This window comes from Heptranchias perlo, chromosome 34 (assembly GCF_035084215.1).
Source record: "Heptranchias perlo isolate sHepPer1 chromosome 34, sHepPer1.hap1, whole genome shotgun sequence".
Lineage (NCBI taxonomy): Eukaryota > Metazoa > Chordata > Chondrichthyes > Hexanchiformes > Hexanchidae > Heptranchias > Heptranchias perlo.
Window position 1 is genome coordinate 25593381 of NC_090358.1, and position 20890 is coordinate 25614270.

At 43.2% G+C, this 20890-nt stretch overlaps 1 protein-coding gene across 1 annotated transcript in view; it reads left to right on the forward strand.

The window, feature by feature from the left end:
* Window positions 1-20890, forward strand: part of LOC137301649 (transmembrane channel-like protein 3) — a 43620-nt gene that overhangs the window by 555 nt on the left and 22175 nt on the right. Inside the window, exons 2-12 of the mRNA XM_067971188.1 lie at window positions 387-533; window positions 9023-9098; window positions 9559-9640; window positions 11250-11356; window positions 12247-12345; window positions 12458-12600; window positions 13231-13378; window positions 13887-13930; window positions 14036-14183; window positions 14288-14397; window positions 14951-15029. Of these exons, the coding sequence (XP_067827289.1) occupies window positions 387-533; window positions 9023-9098; window positions 9559-9640; window positions 11250-11356; window positions 12247-12345; window positions 12458-12600; window positions 13231-13378; window positions 13887-13930; window positions 14036-14183; window positions 14288-14397; window positions 14951-15029 (1183 nt within the window). The remainder of the gene's footprint in view (window positions 1-386; window positions 534-9022; window positions 9099-9558; window positions 9641-11249; window positions 11357-12246; window positions 12346-12457; window positions 12601-13230; window positions 13379-13886; window positions 13931-14035; window positions 14184-14287; window positions 14398-14950; window positions 15030-20890) is intronic.

Sequence of the window (20890 nt, forward strand, 5' to 3'; positions counted from 1 at the left end):
TATGTATACGTGTGTGAATGTGTATGTGTATATATTCAGTTACTTAAATATATATAAATAATTATTTATATGTGTGTGTACATATATTCAATTAAATACATATAAATAATTACTTCATTATATGTGTGTATATGTATAGAAATAATTACTTAAGCATATGTGTATAAATAATTTTCTGATGGGGAAAGATTCCCTCACATTATTTGCGTCCTACGAACTACAGGAAAGATTTGGAGGGAAAAAAGCGATGGGCTGAAAGTTAAAATGAGAAATGATTCATTTCCTGGGAGTTGTGGTCAGTGTGTGGCTCTTACTTTGATGCTATCTTGCTCCTACATTGTGGAGTGAGTGTTTTTTTTTTGTGTGTTTATCTAATACATTCACAGCAATTCGGAGGAGGATGACCAGGATGACGAGAAGGCCGATTGTAAGGATCCGGAAGAAATCTTCCAGAATATTCAGATTCAGAAGGAAATCATCTCCAACATTCGCGGGAGACCTTGGCCAATGGGACAAAAGCTAAAGGTGCTCAGGTATATCCGCACTAATATCTAACGGGCAGGGCTCCTCTACAGTCCTCCCACAGGTCCAGGGAGGGATTCCTTTCATTGCCGGTGCAAATAACCAGACGTTAAGTGGACCCAGCACGTCGAGAGTTCAGTCAGCCAGGTTCATCCCATTTCACCTTCAGTTACTTGTTCATTTCTGGTCGGTTTCCCCTGGTCCGAAGATGCTTCAAACACACAGTGTCTGCCCAGCGACACCTGTAAAGAGGCAGGTGGACCTGTGAGATCTCAGCCTTGCCTTTTGCGCCTGCCCTTGTTCAGACGCTGATGGACCTGCCATGTAATCCCTGACAGCACTAACCACAGTATCACCATGAAATGAAAATCAGCCGACAAAATTCTAAGGGTGAGCAGGCAAACAGAATGAGTTAAACCCGCCGGAAATTCCAGAGTATAATGGCAGCCTGCAAAATGATAATTGCACCCAAGGATGGGAAGAAATGTTCTCTCATCCTATTTGAATTGCAATCTCCCGTTACTTTTAACACGCAATGTTAACATGGGAACAGGAGTGGGCCATTTAGCCCCTCGAGCCTGTTCCACCATTCAATGAGATCATGGTTGATCTGTGACCTAACTCCATATACCCAACTTAGCCCCATATCCCTTAATACCTTTGGTTCACAAAAATCTATCAATCTCAGATTTAAAATTAACAATTGAGCTAGCATCAACTGCCGTTTGCGGAAGAGAGTTCCAAACTTCTACCACCCTTTGTGTGTAGAAGTGTTTCCTAACTTCACTCCTGAAAGGCGTGGCTCTAATTTTTAGGCTCTGTCCCCTAGTCCTAGACTTCCCAACCAGCAGAAATCGTTTCTATCTACCCTATCAGTTCCCCTTAATATCTTGAAAACTTCGATCAAATCACCCCTTAATCTTTTAAGTTCCAGGGAATATGACTCTAGTTTGTGTAATCCCTCCTTGTAACTTAACCCTTGGAGTCCAGGTTTCATTCTAGTAAATTTACGCTGCACTCCCTCCAAGGCCAATATATCCTTCCCAAGATGTGGTGTCCAGAACTGAACACAGTACTCCAGGTGTGGTCTAATCAAGGTTTTGTATAGCTGTAGCATAACTTCTACCTCCTTGTATTCTAGTCCTCTAAATATAAAGGCCAGAATTCCATTAGCCTTTTTGATTATTTTCTGTAACTGTCCATGACATTTTAATGATCTATGTACATGGACCCCTAAGTCTCTTTGGACCTCCACTGTTTTGAGCTTTTCACCATTTAGAAAGTACTCTGATCTATCCTTTTTAGGTCCAAAGTGGATGACCTCACATTTGCCTACATTGAAATCCATTTGCCACAGTTTTGCCCATTCACTTAATATTAATATCTCTCTGTAATTTTATGCTTCCATTTTCACTGCTTACAATGCTGTCTATCTTTGTGTCATAGACTGAAGCCTCAACACAAGCTGTGGGACACCACTAGTCACATCCTGCCAATTTGAGTACCTGTCCATTATCCCTACTCTCTCTCTCCTGCCACTCAGCCAATTTCCTAACCAAGTTAATAATTTGCCCTCAATTCTATGAGCTTCAACTTTAGCTAACAATCTCTTATGAGGGACTTTATCGAATGCCTTCTGGAAGTCCATATAAATAACATCCATAGACATTCCCCTATCCACTACTTTAGTCACCTCTTCAAAAAATTCAATCAGGTTCGTCAGGCATGACCTTCCCTTTACAAATCCATGCTGGCTCTCTCTGATCAGCTGAAGATTTTGAAGGTGTTCAGTCACTCCATCCTTAATTATAGACTCTAATAATTTCCCAACACCACATATTAGGCTGACTGGTCTGTAATTCCCTGGTTTCTTAAATAGCGGAGTGATGTGCAATTTTCCAATCTAAAGGAACGGTTCTTGAATCGAGAGAACTTTAGAAGATTATAGTTGGGGCTTCTGCAATGTTCTCACCTACTTCCTTTAAAACCCTGGGATGGAAACCATCTGGTCCTGGGGATTTGTCACTCTTTAGTGCCATTATTTACTTCATTACTGTTAATTTGCTTACGTTAATTATGATGAGCCCCCATCCCTGATTCAAAATTAGTTTCCTTGGGGTGTCCTCTTCCTCTATTGTAAATACTGACACAAAGTAATTATTTAACATGTCTGCCATTTCCTTATTGTCATTTGCAATATCACCACTATCAGTTTTTAAGGAGCCCACATTGCTTTTGACCACCCTCTTTTTCCTAATATAATTGTAAAAAATGTTTGTGTTGATTTTGATATCCCTTGCAAGTTTCTTTTCATATTCCCTTTTTGTAGCTCTTACTATCTGTTTTTCACCCTTTGCTGTTCTTTGTATAACTCGCATCATATTTTTTGGAGTTTAACTGGGGTTTCAGATGACTCCACATTACAGCCATTGGATCAGTTCACCTCCATCTGGAACTGCTGCAGAATCCCCCAGATCTCAGGTCCAGATGTGTCTTTTTTTCCAAAGGCAATTTTACTTTTCATTTTTTGTTTTATTCTCTGTGCCTAAAATCTGTTACACAGTAAACCTTTAGTGTCAGCATTATTCCTGCATTTTCTTTGCCTCTCCCAGGACATTACACGACTGATGGTGGGTCTGTGGGCGGGTGGGTCTGTGAGCTGGTAGATATGTGGGCGGGTGTGTAGGGTTCCTAATCGTCATTCTCCAGTCATCGTGGGTGTGTGAGACAGGCTCGTTGGACAAGCTGGTCTTTTCCTGCCCTTCAATTTCATATAACATTTTTCATTCCACTCCATTACTGCATGATGTGGAGATGCCGGTGATGGACTGGGGTGGACAAATGTAAGGAATCTTACAACACCAGGTTATAGTCCAACAGTTTTATTTGAAAATCACAAGCTTTCGGAGGCTTTCTCCTTCGTCAGGTGAGTGTGGAATTCCTTGAAGGTTACCGCATATGCGAAGGAGAAAGCCTCCGAAAGCTTGTGATTTTCAAATAAAACTGTTGGACTATAACCTGGTGTTGTAAGATTCCTTACATTTGTTGCACTGCATGTCGTGGTTTGAAGCCTTTCCTGAATCAGTGCAAGTATCCAGCTGCCAGCTGATCGCCAATCAGTCAATGCAGACCCAGATTACTTAAATAAAAAATAATTTCAAAAACTGCAATGCTGGAAATCTGAAACAGAAAATGCTGGAAACACTGAGTAGATCAGTCAGCGTCGGTGAAGAGGTTAACAAGGGTGAAAATGGCCTGTGGCAGTCGCACAAAACGGGCTCATTGACTTCAATGGAAACTAAAATCGGTGTCAAGTGAGCTGCTGATTCGCTATTGCCGTAGACCAATCTCAACCCCACGCTTCAGATTCCAGCCTTTCTTCAGACTGAAAATGTAAGATGAAGAAGCATTTATATAGAGTTGGAACAAAGGGGAGGGTGGAGAGGGAAAACACAGAGAAAGTATCTGCGCATTGACCTGTGAGCTGCTTAAAAGAAACACAGGAGATTGTATGACTGGGATGATCTTTACATTAGACAATGAAAAGAAGCATCAAAGAAAATTAAGACATTAGGTGGCCAATTGGTTAAGGTAATGGGTTGTGCTGGGCAGGGCAAGGGTTACATAGGAACAGAAGTAGGCCATTCATCCACTGGATCCTTTTCCACCATTCCGTCAGATCATGGTTGATTTCCATTCCATTTGACCTCAACTCCATTTACCTGGCTTTTCTCCATATCCCTTGATAGTGTAACCCAACAAAAATCTATCAATCTCAGTTCTGAAAGCACCAATTGTCCCAGCAACCACAAAGCCTTTTGGGAGAAGAGAGTTCCAGATTTCCACTGCCCTTTATGTGAAAAAGTGCTTGCTGATTTCACTACTAAATGGCCTAGCTCTAATTTTAAGATTATGCCCCTTTGTTCTGGATTCCCCCACCAGAGGAATTAGGGTTCATACAGAGAAACCATTGTATCTTGTAATCATTTTAAAGACCTCGATTTAGCATCCAATCCTTGTCAATGGGGTAGTGTCGGATGTTTGCATTGTGGCATTGTGCAAAATTGGGTAAAATCGGCTAAACCGACATTTTCCACGGTAAACCAATGGGCTTTTCATCCATTGTGCTAAGGAAGCAATGGTTCGAATCCCAGCCTCGTCCATAGAAAAGAAAAAGAAAGACTTGCATTTTTATAGCACCTTTCAGACTTCAGGACATTCCAATGCACTTCACAGCCAGTGAAGTACTTTTAAAGCGTAGTCACTGTTGTAATGTAGGAAACACGGCAGCCAATTTGTGCACAGCAAGATCCCACAAACATCGATTTGTGATAATGACCAGATGATCTGTTTTAGCAATGTTGGTTGAGGGATAAATATTTGCCAGGACACCCAGAAGAACTCCCTTGCTCTTCTTCGAAATAGTGCCATGCAATCTTTTAAGTTCACCTGAGAGGGAAGAAGGGGCCTTGGGTTTAACATCTCACCAAAAGACAGCACCTCTGATAATGTCAGTCTAGGTTTTGTACTTAAGCCGCTGGAATGGGACCTGAACCCACAAGCTTGTGAGTCAGAGGTAAAAGTGCTACCACTGAGCCATGACTGACATACAAATAGGGCAGTGCTCGATGTTTGTATTGTGGCATTGCATCCATTTGGGTAAAATCCTTGGAGAATTAAAGAACGTGTGAATAGCTGAGACCGTGAGAGGCACTGTAAGGAATGGTGAGAAGACAGGGAATGTTGAAAACAGAAAGGCGGTAGATTAGGTCTGAAAATAAATAGAAAATGTTGGTAATGTATCGCATCATGAAATGAGAATAAAACAAGCCAGCACCAAGGGTATAGATTCCACCAGCACTCTGTTCGAAGGAGGGGTCTCCACTCCAAGTGCCGCTAACACCAAAAGACTTGCCTCACATCAGCAGTACCTCCTGCTTTAAACAAAATGCAGTTTTAGATAAGGTCTGAAGTTACTAAAGTCATAGTTCAGGCCAGGAGGACTGCAGAGCGTCCAGGAGGAAGAGAAAATGCTGTTCCTCGAGCTTACGTTGAGCTTGATTGGAATGGTACAGGAGAGCTAAGGCTGGGAATGGAAGGGGGAATTTGAAATAGTGAGCCACCAGGAGCTCAGGGTCACATATGGGCACAGAGTGGAGCTGTTCAGCAAAGTGGGCTCACCTAGTCTCCTTTTGAATTCCCCAATGTGGCAGAGAGTTCATTACTTAAAGACATATGGAACAGCTCAAAGACCTTTAATTATTGGTGATATTTTTAAAGTTAGAAAAAGTGGGACTGTTTGAAGAGTTTTCGAAATTCAGCTTTGCGCCTGCTCACCGAGGTCCCATACCATTAGAAACAAACCAAACTGAAGTGACTGGCATTGCTATATCAACATTACATTCTTTGCTTTACAACATGATGATGCTAAAACCACTGCACAACACACGAGGCATACAGTGAAACTGCCCCATCAGGTAAATATATCCAATTAACTGAGGAACATCTCAAAGGAATGCTGTATAATCTTGCTTCATATATAAGAGTGCATGATTAAATTAATTTTTATTGGGATTTTGATTTTTTTTTACACATTAAGCATTTTTAAAAGTTGAAACTCTTCCACTTTCCAAATTACAATAGAATTTTTTTTAAAACACATTTACCAGTTAAGTGCCTTTTTGTTAAAATATGGACAGAACAAATGGGTTATTTGCAGCTGAAGGTATTTATTACTGACAGGAGTCACATTTAGAAATCCAATTTGTCGCCATCTGCTTGTGAATTTCAGGTCAGCTGATTATATTGGGTCTTATTTGGGGACCATCTGTAATCACCACACAGATGAGTGAAGGAAATAAATGCTTTATCTATATTATTAAAAGTCTTGCATAGGGCACACGCTGTCCCCGAATCTTACTTCCTGTTGTCAGGATTTTGGGGGTAATACTTTTCTGCCAATATTTATAATTCAGACTCATTCCATAAATGTTTATACTGGCAATTTTCCTATGTCAACATTGGCCAGTCACAATGTAGTATAAAGAATTAAAAAAGAGATTAGAAAACAATGGATGAGATAATCGAGAGTGGTGTAAAATGGACGGTCGATTCACTATTGCCCGTTTTTCACTACTGGCAAAAAAACAATTTTGCCTCCCATAAGTGCTTTCAAATGGAAATTAGTTTCTTGAAAATGAGGAATATTAAAGATTATGGAGAGTGAGGAATAGAATTAGACTAGGTGGCTCATGTAGAGATAAACAATGGCACAGGCTTGATGGCCTAAATAGTCTTATTGTGCGCTATAACCTTCTATGATAAGGCAGCAGGAAAGTGACCTTGAAAAGCAGATTGCTGGTACTAATTATTAGAATTCAATGAAATCAGCAGATATAGTCCACCAGTACTCTCAGCTCACCCTCCCCTGCAAGTTACACATGAACAGAGTCAAAACTGAGAACCTCATGAAGTAGAAGCAGCAAAGATAAGTGAACAATTGGGGAGAAGCGCTGGGACAGTAAAGTGGAAAGATCTCTGTCAATTTATGTTATAAATGGAGTAAAGCACTGTGTGACCAATTGCATACAATACAAGCCAACCAGTTAATATAATTGTGGGCTATCTCAAAATAATAACATTCCTGTCTATTTGACCGGTGCCAATTCTGCTCAGTAACAGTAAATATATCAACGGAGTGAATATTGACACCACTGTGTCAGCCAATGAGTTGGAGGCGGGGCGGGGCTTGAGTGTCTCCGCACTCATGACTGAAACTACAGCAAACAGAGTCTCCCAATAAAAGCAGGATTATTTCTTCAGCAAAATGCAGAGTGAGTGAAGGATGGTTTCAGAATACAAATTATGTGCGTTAAATCAGTCCCAGTTCACTTACAGCAGTGCGGTCTCCGGGCGTGATTGACGGGGGGGATTACCCAATTATCTCCATTCTGGCCAGGACTTGTGGTGTCACTATCTGCAGCCATATCAATGGGCTAAAGCATGAGGAAATAGTTACACCTACTCACATTGTGCAAAAATGAAAGTCACAAGATCAAAGGTAATTATTGATGATGAAGGCCATTCGGCCCATCTTAATTTATCCTTCCAGAAAGTTCTATAGTCCCCTGATTGTAGCATCCAATGGGTTCTTAACTAATTTCAGTGTTTCTGCCTCCAATATTTGTGGGAGTCCATTTCATGAGAAGATCACTCTTTTTGCATGAAAAAGAACTTCCTGATATTTCTAAATATACCTTTTATTACTTTGAACCTGTGGCCCCTTGTCCTACTCTCTCAATTTCATTTGAAGTCATTTTCTGAATTCCTGTTTTCCATACCATTTATTATCTTGGATCCCTCTATAAGGTCACCTCTCACACTCCTCTTTCCAGGCTGAAGAGTCCAGGTTTGGCCAGTCTTTCCTCATAACTCAGACCTCCATAGAATCATAGAAAGGTTACAGCACAGAAGGAGGCCATTCGGCCCATCGAGTCCGCGCAGGCTCTATGCACGAGCAATCCAGCTAGTCCCACTCCCCCGCCTCCAACACTAGGGAGCGGCCTTGTTGATTTCACCTGTCTTGCTTCCAAACCTTGAATGTCTTCCTGTATCTCAGTGACCAGAACTCCTCAAAATAGATTTTGACTTTCACTCCAAACTATTTCTATTATTCTCATTCAGTTAAATAGAACTTAATGTATAACAATAGGTCAGCGCTGTGCTATGATGCTGTAATCATGCACAGTGTGAAATGATGCTGTAATAGTGCACAATGTGAAATGATGTAATTGTGTGGTGTGAAATGATACTGTAATAGTGTGCAATGTGAAATGATGCTGTAATAGTGCACGGTGTGAAATTGTGCTGTAATAGTGCACAATGTGAAATGATGCAGTAATAGTGAGCAGTGTGCTATGATGCTGTAATCATGCGGTGTGGAATGATGCTGTAATCGTGTGGTGTGGAATGATGCTGTAATAGTGCGCAGTGTGAAATGATGCTGTAATAGTGCACAGTGTGAAATATTGCTGTAATAGTGAGCAGTGTGCTATGATGCTGTAATCATGCGCAGTGTGAAATGACTCTGTAATAGTGCACAATGTAAAATGATGCTGTAATAGTGCGCAGTGTGAAATATTGCTGTAATAGTGAGCAGTGTGCTACGATGCTGTAATCGTGCGGTGTGGAATGATGCTGTAATCGTGTGGTGTGGAATGATGCTGTAATAGTGCACAGTGTGGAATGATGCTGTAATAGTGCACAGTGTGAAATGATGCTGTAATAGTGCACAGTGTGAAATGATGCTGTAATAGTGCACAGTGTGAAATGATGCTGTAATTGTGAGCAGTGTGAAATGATGCTGTAATAGTGCACAGTGTGAAATGATGCTGTAATTGTGAGCAGTGTGAAATGATGCTGTAATTGTGAGCAGTGTGAAATGATGCTGTAATTGTGAGCAGTGTGAAATGATGCTGATTGTCTGGTGCTTTTGTTACAGACAAGCCAAAGAGATTGTGCTGAAGTATGAAGGCAGGTTGACAAGGACAAGAGGCTATCAGGCAGCAGGGGCAGAAGTAAGTTGGTTTTGGCACTGGGAAACCGGCCCTTAATGAAAATGGATGTCCTCTGGAAGGCTTTTAAACCAAGCCCACAGCAGTTTGTTCTGCCTGAAGTAATTAAACTATTCCCATCCTTTGAATATTTATGACTCTGTAGTGTTACAGATTTAATTAAGATGCTCAGAGTCTTGTAGTAAAGACGTCTCTCACTATAAAAGTAAATGGCCTTTTTTGTCACGTACCTCAGTTAAGGGATTATTTACTTAAAAGGTGAAGCATTGAATCCTTTGCAATTTTGAAGTCAGTTATAATAAATCTTTAGATTGGGCTCATTGCCAGCGTTGAAGATTAATTGATTGAAATTATGGTTGTACTCTTTGTTTTGGTCCTCCTCTCACCTTTGAGATTGTTTGTAGAGCTGTTGGGTTGATAGTTGTTGCATCGTAGCTTACACCCAATCTCTGTTAAATTTTAGATGTGGAAAAAAATTGGGAGACTGGTGTACAATATCACAGTGCTTTTCATCCCTTGGGAAATGAGAATAAAGAAAATAGAAAGTAAGTAAAGCCTGTGAAAGCTTAGGTACTTGTTTGGCTCCCTCCCTCCTGTGCCAATGGCCAGGCACTGCACTGTAACCCTCTCCCACCGTGGCACTGACTGAAAAGTGAAACTAAAGAAACCTAAAAGTCTTGCAGTAATGGTAAATTTAAAATTCACACCATCGTTCATACCTTAGTTCACATGAATCTTATTATATGATTCGTGCACTCATGAAATAAAAGACTAAATTCTTACCACATGCTATCCTGTACCCCCTCATGTCACATTAATTTGTATGAGCACTGGCTAACAGGAACTGTGCGTGGACTCTAACATTTATAATGGTGAACTGGGTGGTACAGTGGGTGAGACACTGATCCCTCACCTTTAGGACCTGGGTTCCAATCTAACCCAGGATCATGGAATAAAATTCTTCTCTAGCTGAACGAACTTAAGTGAAATGAGTTTGGACAAACCCAATCTCTAGTGGGCATGGCTTACAATACAAAATTGCCTGTCTCACTCAGAGAGGTCACCGGTCGGCTGGTATGGGAAATGGAAAGCAGTGTTATATTGGAGTGATAGGGGTGCAGTTCTGAGGTTGAGGTTGGGACAGACTAGAAGAAGATTTACTCTGCAGCTGTCTGTGTACCTGACCTGGGAACACTTGATGCAGGCACTGTGTACCTGAAGTGGGAACACTTGATGCAGGCACTGTGTACCTGACCTGGGAACACTTGATGCAGGCACTGTGTACCTGACCTGGGAACACTTGATGCAGGCACTGTGTACCTGACCTGGGAACACTTGATGCAGGCACTGTGTACCTGAAGTGGGAACACTTGATGCAGGCACTGTGTACCTGACCTGGGAACACTTGATGCAGGCACTGTGTACCTGACCTGGGAACACTTGATGCAGGCACTGTGTACCTGACCTGGGAACACTTGATGCAGGCACTGTGTACCTGACCTGGGAACACTTGATGCAGGCACTGTGTACCTGACCTGGGAACACTTGATGCAGGCACTGTGTACCTGACCTGGGAACACTTGATGCAGGCACTGTGTACCTGACCTGGGAACACTTGATGCAGGCACTGTGTACCTGACCTGGGAACACTTGATGCAGGCACTGTGTACCTGACCTGGGAACACTTGATGCAGGCACTGTGTACCTGACCTGGGAACACTTGATGCAGGCACTGTGTACCTGACCTGGGAACACTTGATGCAGGCACTGTGTACCTGACCTGGGAACACTTGATGCAGGCACTGTGTACCTGACCTGGGAACACTTGATGCAGGCACTGTGTACCTGAAGTGGGAACACTTGATGCAGGCACTGTGTACCTGACCTGGGAACACTTGATGCAGGCACTGTGTACCTGACCTGGGAACACTTGATGCAGGCACTGTGTACCTGACCTGGGAACACTTGATGCAGGCACTGTGTACCTGAAGTGGGAAGAGTTCCATTCCCCACACATCCCTTGTTCTGAGGAGGAAAATAATGCATGTTAAATCTATAGAACGATAGTGTTTGAAACACAAACACCAGAGCTTACTATTAATAAGAAATTGCACCACTGGAAATGAGCTGCTTGAAATGTTTTGTCATTGTTAGGTCACTTTGGCTCTGGAGTCGCTTCTTACTTTATCTTTTTGAGATGGATGTTTGGCATCAACATAGTGTTGACTATAATGACCGGAGCATTTGTTATATTACCAGAGGTAGGTGTGTACTGCATGGAGTAGCTAAACGTGTCTTGTTTGACGTCGTTTTGTCCAAAACTCCACTGCCCATATCTTGATCCGCACTAAATCCTGCTCACCCCCAGTAATCCCTATCCTCACTGATTTACACTAGCTGCCTGTCTATTATGTATATTGGGGGCAGTTTTCACTTTCAGTGGGGGTGATAAACTGACATTAGCAGATCGACCACCCGTTATATACCCCATCCGATTTTCCTTCCCATTGGAGTCAATTTTCCACTCTGCCGAAAGTGAAAATTGGCCCCATTGAATTTAAAGGCCTCAGTAGCCTCACCCACCCTACCTCCGCAACCTCCTTCAGCCTTATGTACCCTCCCGTGCCTTCCTGTCCTCTGACTCGAGCTCCTGTGTGTTCCCCTCTTCTTGCCGCTCCTCCATCTGTGGCAGAGCCTCTCGGTCCAACTCCCTTCCTAAACCCCTCTAACTGCTCTGTCCTTCTTTAAAAGCCTTCTCAAACCCCACATCGCCAGTCACCTGTCCAAGCTCCCTTGTAAAGGCCCAGTCTCTGTTTCTCTTCTCCTCTGCAAAAGCACATGAGACATTTTCCACACTAAAGGTGTTCGATAAAGTCAAGTTTTTGCTGTAAATTGAATCCAAAGCAAAGCTGGAAATTGCTCAGTTAGGGTGAGATTTTGAATGCATTAATATTCAATCATTATTACAAAAAGAGGCATATCCTTTAATTATAGAAACTTTCTAAAGTAATATTTTACTGTGTTGTATTGTGTGTTAGCAATTTGCAAACATTTCCGTATTCAATTCCCTTTTCAATCAGTTTGATATCTGGAGACATCAGTTAAATAAAGTCGATAACTGGATTGCATCTGTTCTGGTTTTTTTTGCAAGCTTTTAGCAGGTGCTCCATTTGGAAGTATTCCCAGCAAGACTATTCCCAGAGAACACATCGCATCCGCACAAGACCTGGACACCATCTGGTCACTTGGGGCAAGCCTGTCAACATCTTTTATTACTTTGCCAATATTACACCCCAATGAATTGCTCAAAGGTTTAATTAAGCCAGTGTCTTGCTCTGACTTTCATTCTGTCCACCGTGCAGGGCTACCTCCAATATTCTGTTATGTTTTACGGCTACTATGGCAACGAGAGGAAGATTGGGAGGGCAGGCTATCGTTTGCCGCTGGCCTACTTTCTGGTTGGAATGGCAGTGTTTGCCTACAGCTTCATCATCCTGCTGCGAAAGTAATAATTCTAAAACACACGTTCACCTATAATATGAATCTGAGTTTTTAGCTATTTGGTATATTTTGTGTTAGTTTGCAAGTTTCTTTGACTTTGTGTGTCTGTTTAGGGTTGCGTTTTATGTTTTTATTTTGTTTCATCCCTTTTAATTTATTCCTGAATTTTTTTAGTTACAAGACGCGGAATTATAATATTGATACTTACAAAATGTCAGTTCAATTTAGCCCATTGGTCCAAATGTCCTTCTCTGCTTTTAAAATATTTTGCCTGCTATGAAATAATATCCAGAGAAATGATTTAATTGTAAAATTCTAACAAATACAGATTGCAGAAAGGGAAACAAGAATAATCCATTTCTTAATTGCCAGTTCTCTAAATAAACTAAACAGTTGTAACTTTTATTGTGTGTGTGTGTGTGTGTGTGTGTGTAAATCTCTCTGGGGATAATTTTGACTTTGTGTAGTATAAAATGGGTCATAACAAATTGGCAGCCCATGGAAGTCAATGGAAATAAAAATCAGAAGAGATGTAAAACGGGCTGCCGACACACTATCACACTATCGCACAAAGTCAACATCTACCCCCCACTGTTAAAATGTAGAGTAATTCCTTGATTGTTTTGCTGGTTAGAATGGCGAAGAATTCCAGGCTGAGCATGGCTAGTGCGTCCGATGAGAACTACACCTTCTGCTGGAAGATCTTCTGTGCCTGGGATTATTTGATCGGCAATCCGGAGGCTGCAGAGAGCAAGACGGCCGCAGTAATCAACAGTATCCGAGTAAGAGGCTCCACGTGAGCTATTCCCAGCTGCTAGAAATATATCATACAGCACAGAAGCAGACCATTTGGCCCATCTTGCCTGTGCTGGCTCTTTGAAAGAGCTATCCAATTGGTCCCACTCCCCCATGCCCTTTCCCCATAGCTCTGCAATCTTTTCCTTTTCAAGTATTTATCCAAGTCTCTTTTTTGAAAGTTACTGTTGAATCTGCTTCCATCACCCTTTCAGGCAGTGCATTCCAGATCATATCAACTCGTTGTGTAAAAATATTTCTCCTCATCTCCCCCCTGGTTCTTTTGCCAATTATCTTAATTCTGTGTCCTCTGGTTACCGACCCTCCTGCCAGTGGAATCAGTTTCTCCTTATTTGCTCTATCAAAACCCTTTCATGTCACCTCATCTTTGTATCTTAATCCAATGTTTGTTTTATGTGCATTCTAAAAATTTTCACAATTTGATAAAAGCATTGTTGTTTACTAACCACTTAAAATGTCCGTCTTTTTTTTAAGGAAGCAATTTTAGAGGAGCAAGTGAAGAAGAAGGATAAAAGCTTGTAGGTATTGGCTGCAGGGAAAATACAAAAACAGAACCCAAAGTATCAAAGATGCTGTTTGTAACTCAACAGGAAATAATACATTTCATCTTAATGTTTTTACAGGGCCGTGATAATAAGTTTAAGGATTCTTGCCAATATTCTGGTACTTCTTTCACTGGCCGGTAGTATTTATATCATTTACTTTGTTGTCGATCGCTCGCAGGAGTTAGAGCGCACTAAGCTTGAGTTGTCACTGTGGGAAAAAAATGAGGTACGCTCTTGTTCATGAGGCTGTTCTAGATCGAAAGACAATTTTGTGATTTGTGGTTGAACCATTACATAAATGTACTCACACACTGACTGGTTTCTCTTCAGGTGAGTGTGGTTGTTTCCCTCATCACTATGATTGCTCCCTCTGTGTTCGAGCTCGTGGCTCAGCTTGAGATGTTGCATCCCAGAACCACGCTGCGTTTCCAGCTCGCCAGGTACGTCCCACCCACTCTCTCATCCCCATTTATCATTCCTGCAGGACACTAAACGGATTGCTTGCTGAAATGAATCTAGTCAGTAGTATACGCCAGAGAGTGAGCTTGGCGACACACTGCAAGTTGTGAACTCTGCTTCACCTTGTGTTGCTGCGAGGTGAGGCTGAGGCACCGTTAATTGATTATGGCACAGTCTCCGCTCTCGGAGCCGAGTCCCAAAACAGCAGAGGGTAAAACATCTCCTGTAAAACTGACTGGTAGCAGAGGAGATGGAGCAAAACAGTCATATGAAATATTGTAAATGTTATTTAATCATAGAATAGTAACGTAAGATACTTCAAACCATCCAATATCCAAGGATGTGATTTGACTTTTTTTTCCCTCAAGGGTAAAGATTATTATCTTATAACACAAGCGGATTTCGCTGGCATTGCAATCTATCTTTTCTGTAGGTTCCAGACGATAATGAAATTTTCTGAAGTAATTTTATTGTGATACATGGTTTTATTTCTGCTTTCAAGTTGTTAATGTTTCCTCTCTGTTTATGATGTAGGGTGCTGGTGTTGTACTTGGGCAATCTCTACAGTTTAATCATTGCTCTGCTTGATAAAGTGAACAGTATGAGCATGGCGGTAAGCGTTTAAACTTAAGACAACATCTTCATGTATCCAATGAAGGACCATAACTGGGGGAGCGATGAGTTAACCCTTTGAGAATCGCAGTCATTTCTGCACCAAAGTGAACGATACCCTCAAGTAGAGTAAATTCTCCCCCACCCCTTCTTCACCAAAACTTTGCACAGTGCTTGGATATAGTAGCAGCAAGATTCCAGAGACTTTTCCCAGATAACAAGAGCCGATTCCCAATTCGTCTCAAACTCTCAGATAACAAAAGCCCATTCACAATTCATTACAATCTCCCAAATAACAAGAGCTCGTTCACAATTCATCACCAGCACCAAAACAACACATTTATCAGAACCGTGCGTGGAACAAGCTGCCCACCAGGAGGCAGGAGTGTTCAGCAACGCAGCCCGCAGACAGTGTGACTGGTGGGAGGGTTGGTTCATGGACAAAATTTTTTTTTTTTTTATTCGTTCACGGGATGTGGGCGTCGCTGGCGAGGCCAGCATTTATTGCCCATCCCTAATTGCCCTCGAGAAGGTGGTGGTGAGCCGCCTTCTTGAACCGCTGCAGTCCGTGTGGTGACGGTTCTCCCACAGTGCTGTTAGGAAGGGAGTTCCAGGATTTTGACCCAGCGACGATGAAGGAACGGCGATATATTTCCAAGTCGGGATGGTGTGTGACTTGGAGGGGAACGTGCAGGTGGTGTTGTTCCCATGTGCCTGCTGCCCTTGTCCTTCTAGGTGGTAGAGGTCGCGGGTTTGCGAGGTGCTGTCGAAGAAGCCTTGGCGAGTTGCTGCAGTGCATCCTGTGGATGGTACACACTGCAGCCACAGTGCGCTGGTGGTGAAGGGAGTGAATGTTTAGGGTGGTGGATGGGGTGCCAATCAAGCGGGCTGCTTTATCTTGGATGGTGTCGAGCTTCTTGAGTGTTGTTGGAGCTGCACTCATCCAGGCAAGTGGAGAGTATTCCATCACACTCCTGACTTGTGCCTTGTAGATGGTGGAAAGGCTTTGGGGAGTCAGGAGGTGAGTCACTCGCCGCAGAACACCCAGCCTCTGACCTGCTCTCGTAGCCACAGTATTTATATGGCTGGTCCAGTTCAGTTTCTGGTCAATGGTGACCCCCAGGATGTTGATGGTGGGGGATTCGGCGATGGTAATGCCGTTGAATGTCAAGGGGAGGTGGTTAGACTTTCTCTTGTTGGAGATGGTCATTGCCTGGCACTTATCTGGCGCGAATGTTACTTGCCACTTATGAGCCCAAGCCTGGATCTTGTCCAGGTCTTGCTGCATGCGGGCTCGGACTGCTTCATTATCTGAGGGGTTGCGAATGGAACTGAACACTGTGCAGTCATCAGCGAACATCCCCATTTCTGACCTTATGATGGAGGGAAGGTCATTGATGAAGCAGCTGAAGATGGTTGGGCCTAGGACACTGCCCTGAGGAACTCCTGCAGCAATGCCCTGGGGCTGAGATGATTGGCCTCCAACAACCACTACCATCTTCCTTTGTGCTAGGTATGACTCCAGCCACTGGTTCCCATTGACTTCAATTTTACTAGGGCTCCTTGGTGCCACACTTGGTCAAATGCTGCCTTGATGTCAAGGGCAGTCACTCTCACCTCACCTCTGGAATTCAGCTCTTTTGTCCATGTTTGGACCAAGGCTGTAATGAGGTCTGGAGCCGAGTGGTCCTGGCGGAACCCAAACTGAGCATCGGTGAGCAGGTTATTGGTGAGTAAGTGCCGCTTGATAGCACTGTCGACGACACCTTCCATCACTTTGCTGATGATTGAGAGTAGACTGATGGGGCGGTAATTGGCCGGATTGGATTTGTCCTGCTTTTTGTGGACAGGACATACCTGGGCAATTTTCCACATTGTCGGGTAGATGCCAGTGTTGTAGCTGTACTGGAACAGCTTGGCTAGAGGCGCAGTTAGTTCTGGAGCACAAGTCTTCAGCACTACAGCTGGGATGTTGTCGGGGCCCATAGCCTTTGCTGTATCCAGTGCACTCAGCCGTTTCTTGATATCACGTGGAGTGAATCGAATTGGCCGAAGACTGGCTTCCGTGATGGTGGGGATATCGGGAGGAGGCTGAGATGGATCATCCACTCGGCACTTCTGGCTGAAGATGGTTGCAAACGCTTCAGCCTTGTCCGCGTGCTGGACTCCGCCATCATTGAGAATGGGGATGTTTGCAGAGCCTCCTCCTCCCGTTAGTTGTTTAATTGTCCACCACCATTCACGACTGGATGTGGCAGGACTGCAGAGCTTTGATCTGATCCGTTGGTTGTGGAATCGCTTAGCTCTGTCTATAGCATGTTGCTTCCGCTGTTTAGCATGCATGTAGTCCTGAGTTGTAGCTTCACCAGGTTGGTACCTCATTTTTAGGTACGCCTGGTGCTGCTCCTGGCATGCTCTTCTACACTCCTCATTGAACCAGGGTTGATCCCCTGGCTTGTTGGTAATGGTAGAGTGAGGAATATGCCGGGCCATGAGGTTACAGATTGTGGTGGAATACAATTCTGCTGCTGCTGATGGCCCACAGCGCCTCATGGATGCCCAATTTTGAGCTGCTAGATCCGTTCTGAATCTCTCCCATTTAGCACGGTGGTAGTGCCACACAACACGTTGGATGGTGTCCTCAGTGCGAAGACGGGACTTCATCTCCACGAGGACTGTGCGGTGGTCACTCCTACCAATACTGTCATGGACAGATGCATTTGCGACAGGGAGATTGGTGAGGACAAGGTCAAGTAAGTTTTTCCCTCGTGTTGGTTCGCTCACCACCTGCCGCAGGCCCAGTCTGGCAGCTATGTCCTTCAGGACTCGGCCAGCTGATGAACTAAATCCTTTTCTCTGGTTCCTTCTTTTCCCAGAGTGCTGACCTGGTTCCTAGCTTCACTCTCTTTCCTCCTTCAGTATTTTATATCTACTTTATCACCTAATTTACTCTCTTGTTGTTTGCTGCATCTCTTCTGTTTTGTTTATGTTCACACTTTATTTTTTTTCCCCTTTGCAGGGCTATCAACCCCCAACTTTAGCCCATTGATCCCTCTGACCTCTCTTTCTTCCCAATTTCCTTACACATCTGCTCTGAGTTCTGCCGACCATTTTTTAGGCTCCTTTTCTGATCAGGGGTCATGTAAAGTCTTTTCATTTTAATTTTACCTTTTTTGTTAAGTGGGCATCGGGGTAGTGCAGAAAGAGGCATTGGCACTGGCACTTGCACCCAATGGAAAGAGTCACAATTCAGGGAATAAAAAGAAATATTTGCACTTATATAGCACCTCTTTAGGCCTCTGGGAAAAGTGCTTCACAGAAATTACTTTTGAAGTAAAGTCATTCTTGTTATGTTGGCAAATGCAGCAGCCAATTTGTACACAGCAAGATCCCATAGACAGAAAATATCCAGTTACTCTGCTTTGGTAGTGTTGGTTGAAGGATGAATGTTAACCAGGACACCAGCAGAAATCCCTGCTCCTCATGAATAGTACCATGGGATTTTTACCATCGTCCCTGAACTGACAGGGTCTTGGTTTAACATTTCACCTCTGGCAATGTAGCACTCCCTCTACTGCACTAAAGCATCAATTTAGATTTTGTGCTCAGCTCCTGGAACTGAGCTTGAACCCATGACCTTCTGACACTGAGTCAAGAGTGCTAACTATTGACACTCGGTGGTTAGATAGTTAAAAGAACCAGGACCAAAGTTCAGGTCAGGTGCTGGGAACCGATAAATCATCACCAGAACCCCACATGGCAGCATCACCTCAAAATCACACAAATGGACGCATTGAATAGGTCATGTTCTTCTTACAGACCAATCAGGTCAGTAGTTTAAGACGTGGCTTCAGCATGTAGAATACAGGATAGAAGGAGGCCCATCATGCCTGTGCCTTCTATTTGAAAGATCTATCCAATTAGTCCCACACCCCCCTGCTCTTTCCCCATAACTGCAATTATTTCCTTTTCAAGTATTTATCCAATTCCCTTTTGAAAGTTACTATTAAATCTGCTTCCACCACCCTTTCAGGCAGTGCATTCCAGGTCATAACAACTCGCTGCGTAAAAGAAATTCTCCCCATCTCACCTCTGGTTCTTTTGCCAATGTGCAGGGACCAATCACATTGCTAGAAGGTGACATAGCTTCAAGTACTGGTTTCAATAATAGATGCTGAAAAATTCAACTTGTTCCCAAAACGGGTGTAAAATCGATGGAGCCCCAGTCCTCCTTGCTGGCCTGAGGCCCGAACCAAATTCAACTTCGGGCCTCATTGAAATGCCGCCAATCGCCGGTCGGGGAGGATGGCAAATCGGCCGGCTCAGCGTAGGTGCCGGCCAGTAGGTCAGTACTGGGGGGGGAGGGGATCCCCGGAGGAATGGGGGTTGGGGGACCTCAGACACCGGCATCGGACCAGAGGTTTTTTTGTGGGCCCAGGAGGAGCTGGCCTGTTCATTGAGTGGCCTCCAGCGGTCCCTTTTAAGGATCGCAGGTTAGGCCGCTCAATGTCTGTTGCAAGCTCCGCCCATTTGTACCCGGATTTTTGAACTCAGGGTCCTACTCCTGGCGTAGGACTGTGATTTGCACATTTAAGGAGCCTAATGCCTGTTTCAGGCAGGCACCATGGACGACTAAAAGTGTCCCGAGCAAATATAGTGACCGACGCAATTTCATCACCGTTCAGACCCGGCAGATCGCACCGTGAAATTCAGAGATCTTACACCGATTTTACACCAGAAAACAGGAGGCTTGAGTTGAATTTCTCCCCCAGAATATCTTCATGTACAACTCCAACTTGTTGCATTTTGATGAAAAATCTAGTTTACAATTTGCATTAATCATATAACGGGCTTGAGTACAAGCTGAATTAGAAAGTAAGGTATATTAAATGCATCGTTGTGTTTCAATTAGAAATCATTTGGGAACAATAATAATTTCTGGGATCTGCCTGAGGTGATGCCTTTTGATTTAAACCTGTGTCATTAACCTTCCCTTCTCAAAAACTTCACCATTGTTTAGCTGCCAGGAATGTAATGACAACAGAATTAACCTAATCAAATCTTCAATTTGTCTTTCAAATTAGGACAGATTGTGTAACTCCATCAACTGTTTGGCTCTGTCACCATTCTTTTTAAGACAGTGCAGCTTAATGATTGCTTAAATACTCTGGGAATCTACACGATGAGAGAGGCGACATCCAATCTGCTCACAGTGGCAGAGAGAACGTTAATGAGCAAAGTGACCATATTTAATATGCAAGACAGCAATATAAAAGATTTTAATTTGTTTATGAATAATATATTATAGGTCAATACCTTTACATGATTATTTTCCACTCATAAAAAAGAAAGAAAGAAAGAACTTGCATTGATATAGCACCTTTCATGACCTCAGGACGTCCCAAAATGCTTTACAGCCAATTTAAATGTAAACAATTTTACAACACCAAGTTATAGTCCAGCAATTTTATTTTAAATTCACAAGCTTTCGGAGATTCTCTCCTTCCATTTAAATGTAGTCACTGTCCAGCCAAGGTCCCACAGACAACGATGTGATAATGACCAAATAATCTGTTTTAGTGATGTTGTTTGAGGGATAAATATTGGCCAGGACAACAGGGAGAACTCCCCTGCTCTTCTTCATAGAAGATTCCATGGCACTATTTCGAACACCTTAGAGGGCAGACGGGGCCTTGGTTTAATGACTCATCTGTAAGACCCCCCACCTCCGACAATTCAGCACTCCTTCAGTACTGCACTGGAGTGTCAGCCTAGATTATGTGCTCAAGTCTCTGGAGTTGGACTACAAACCCACGATCTTCTGACTCAGAGGCAAGAATGCTACCCACAGAGCCACAGCTA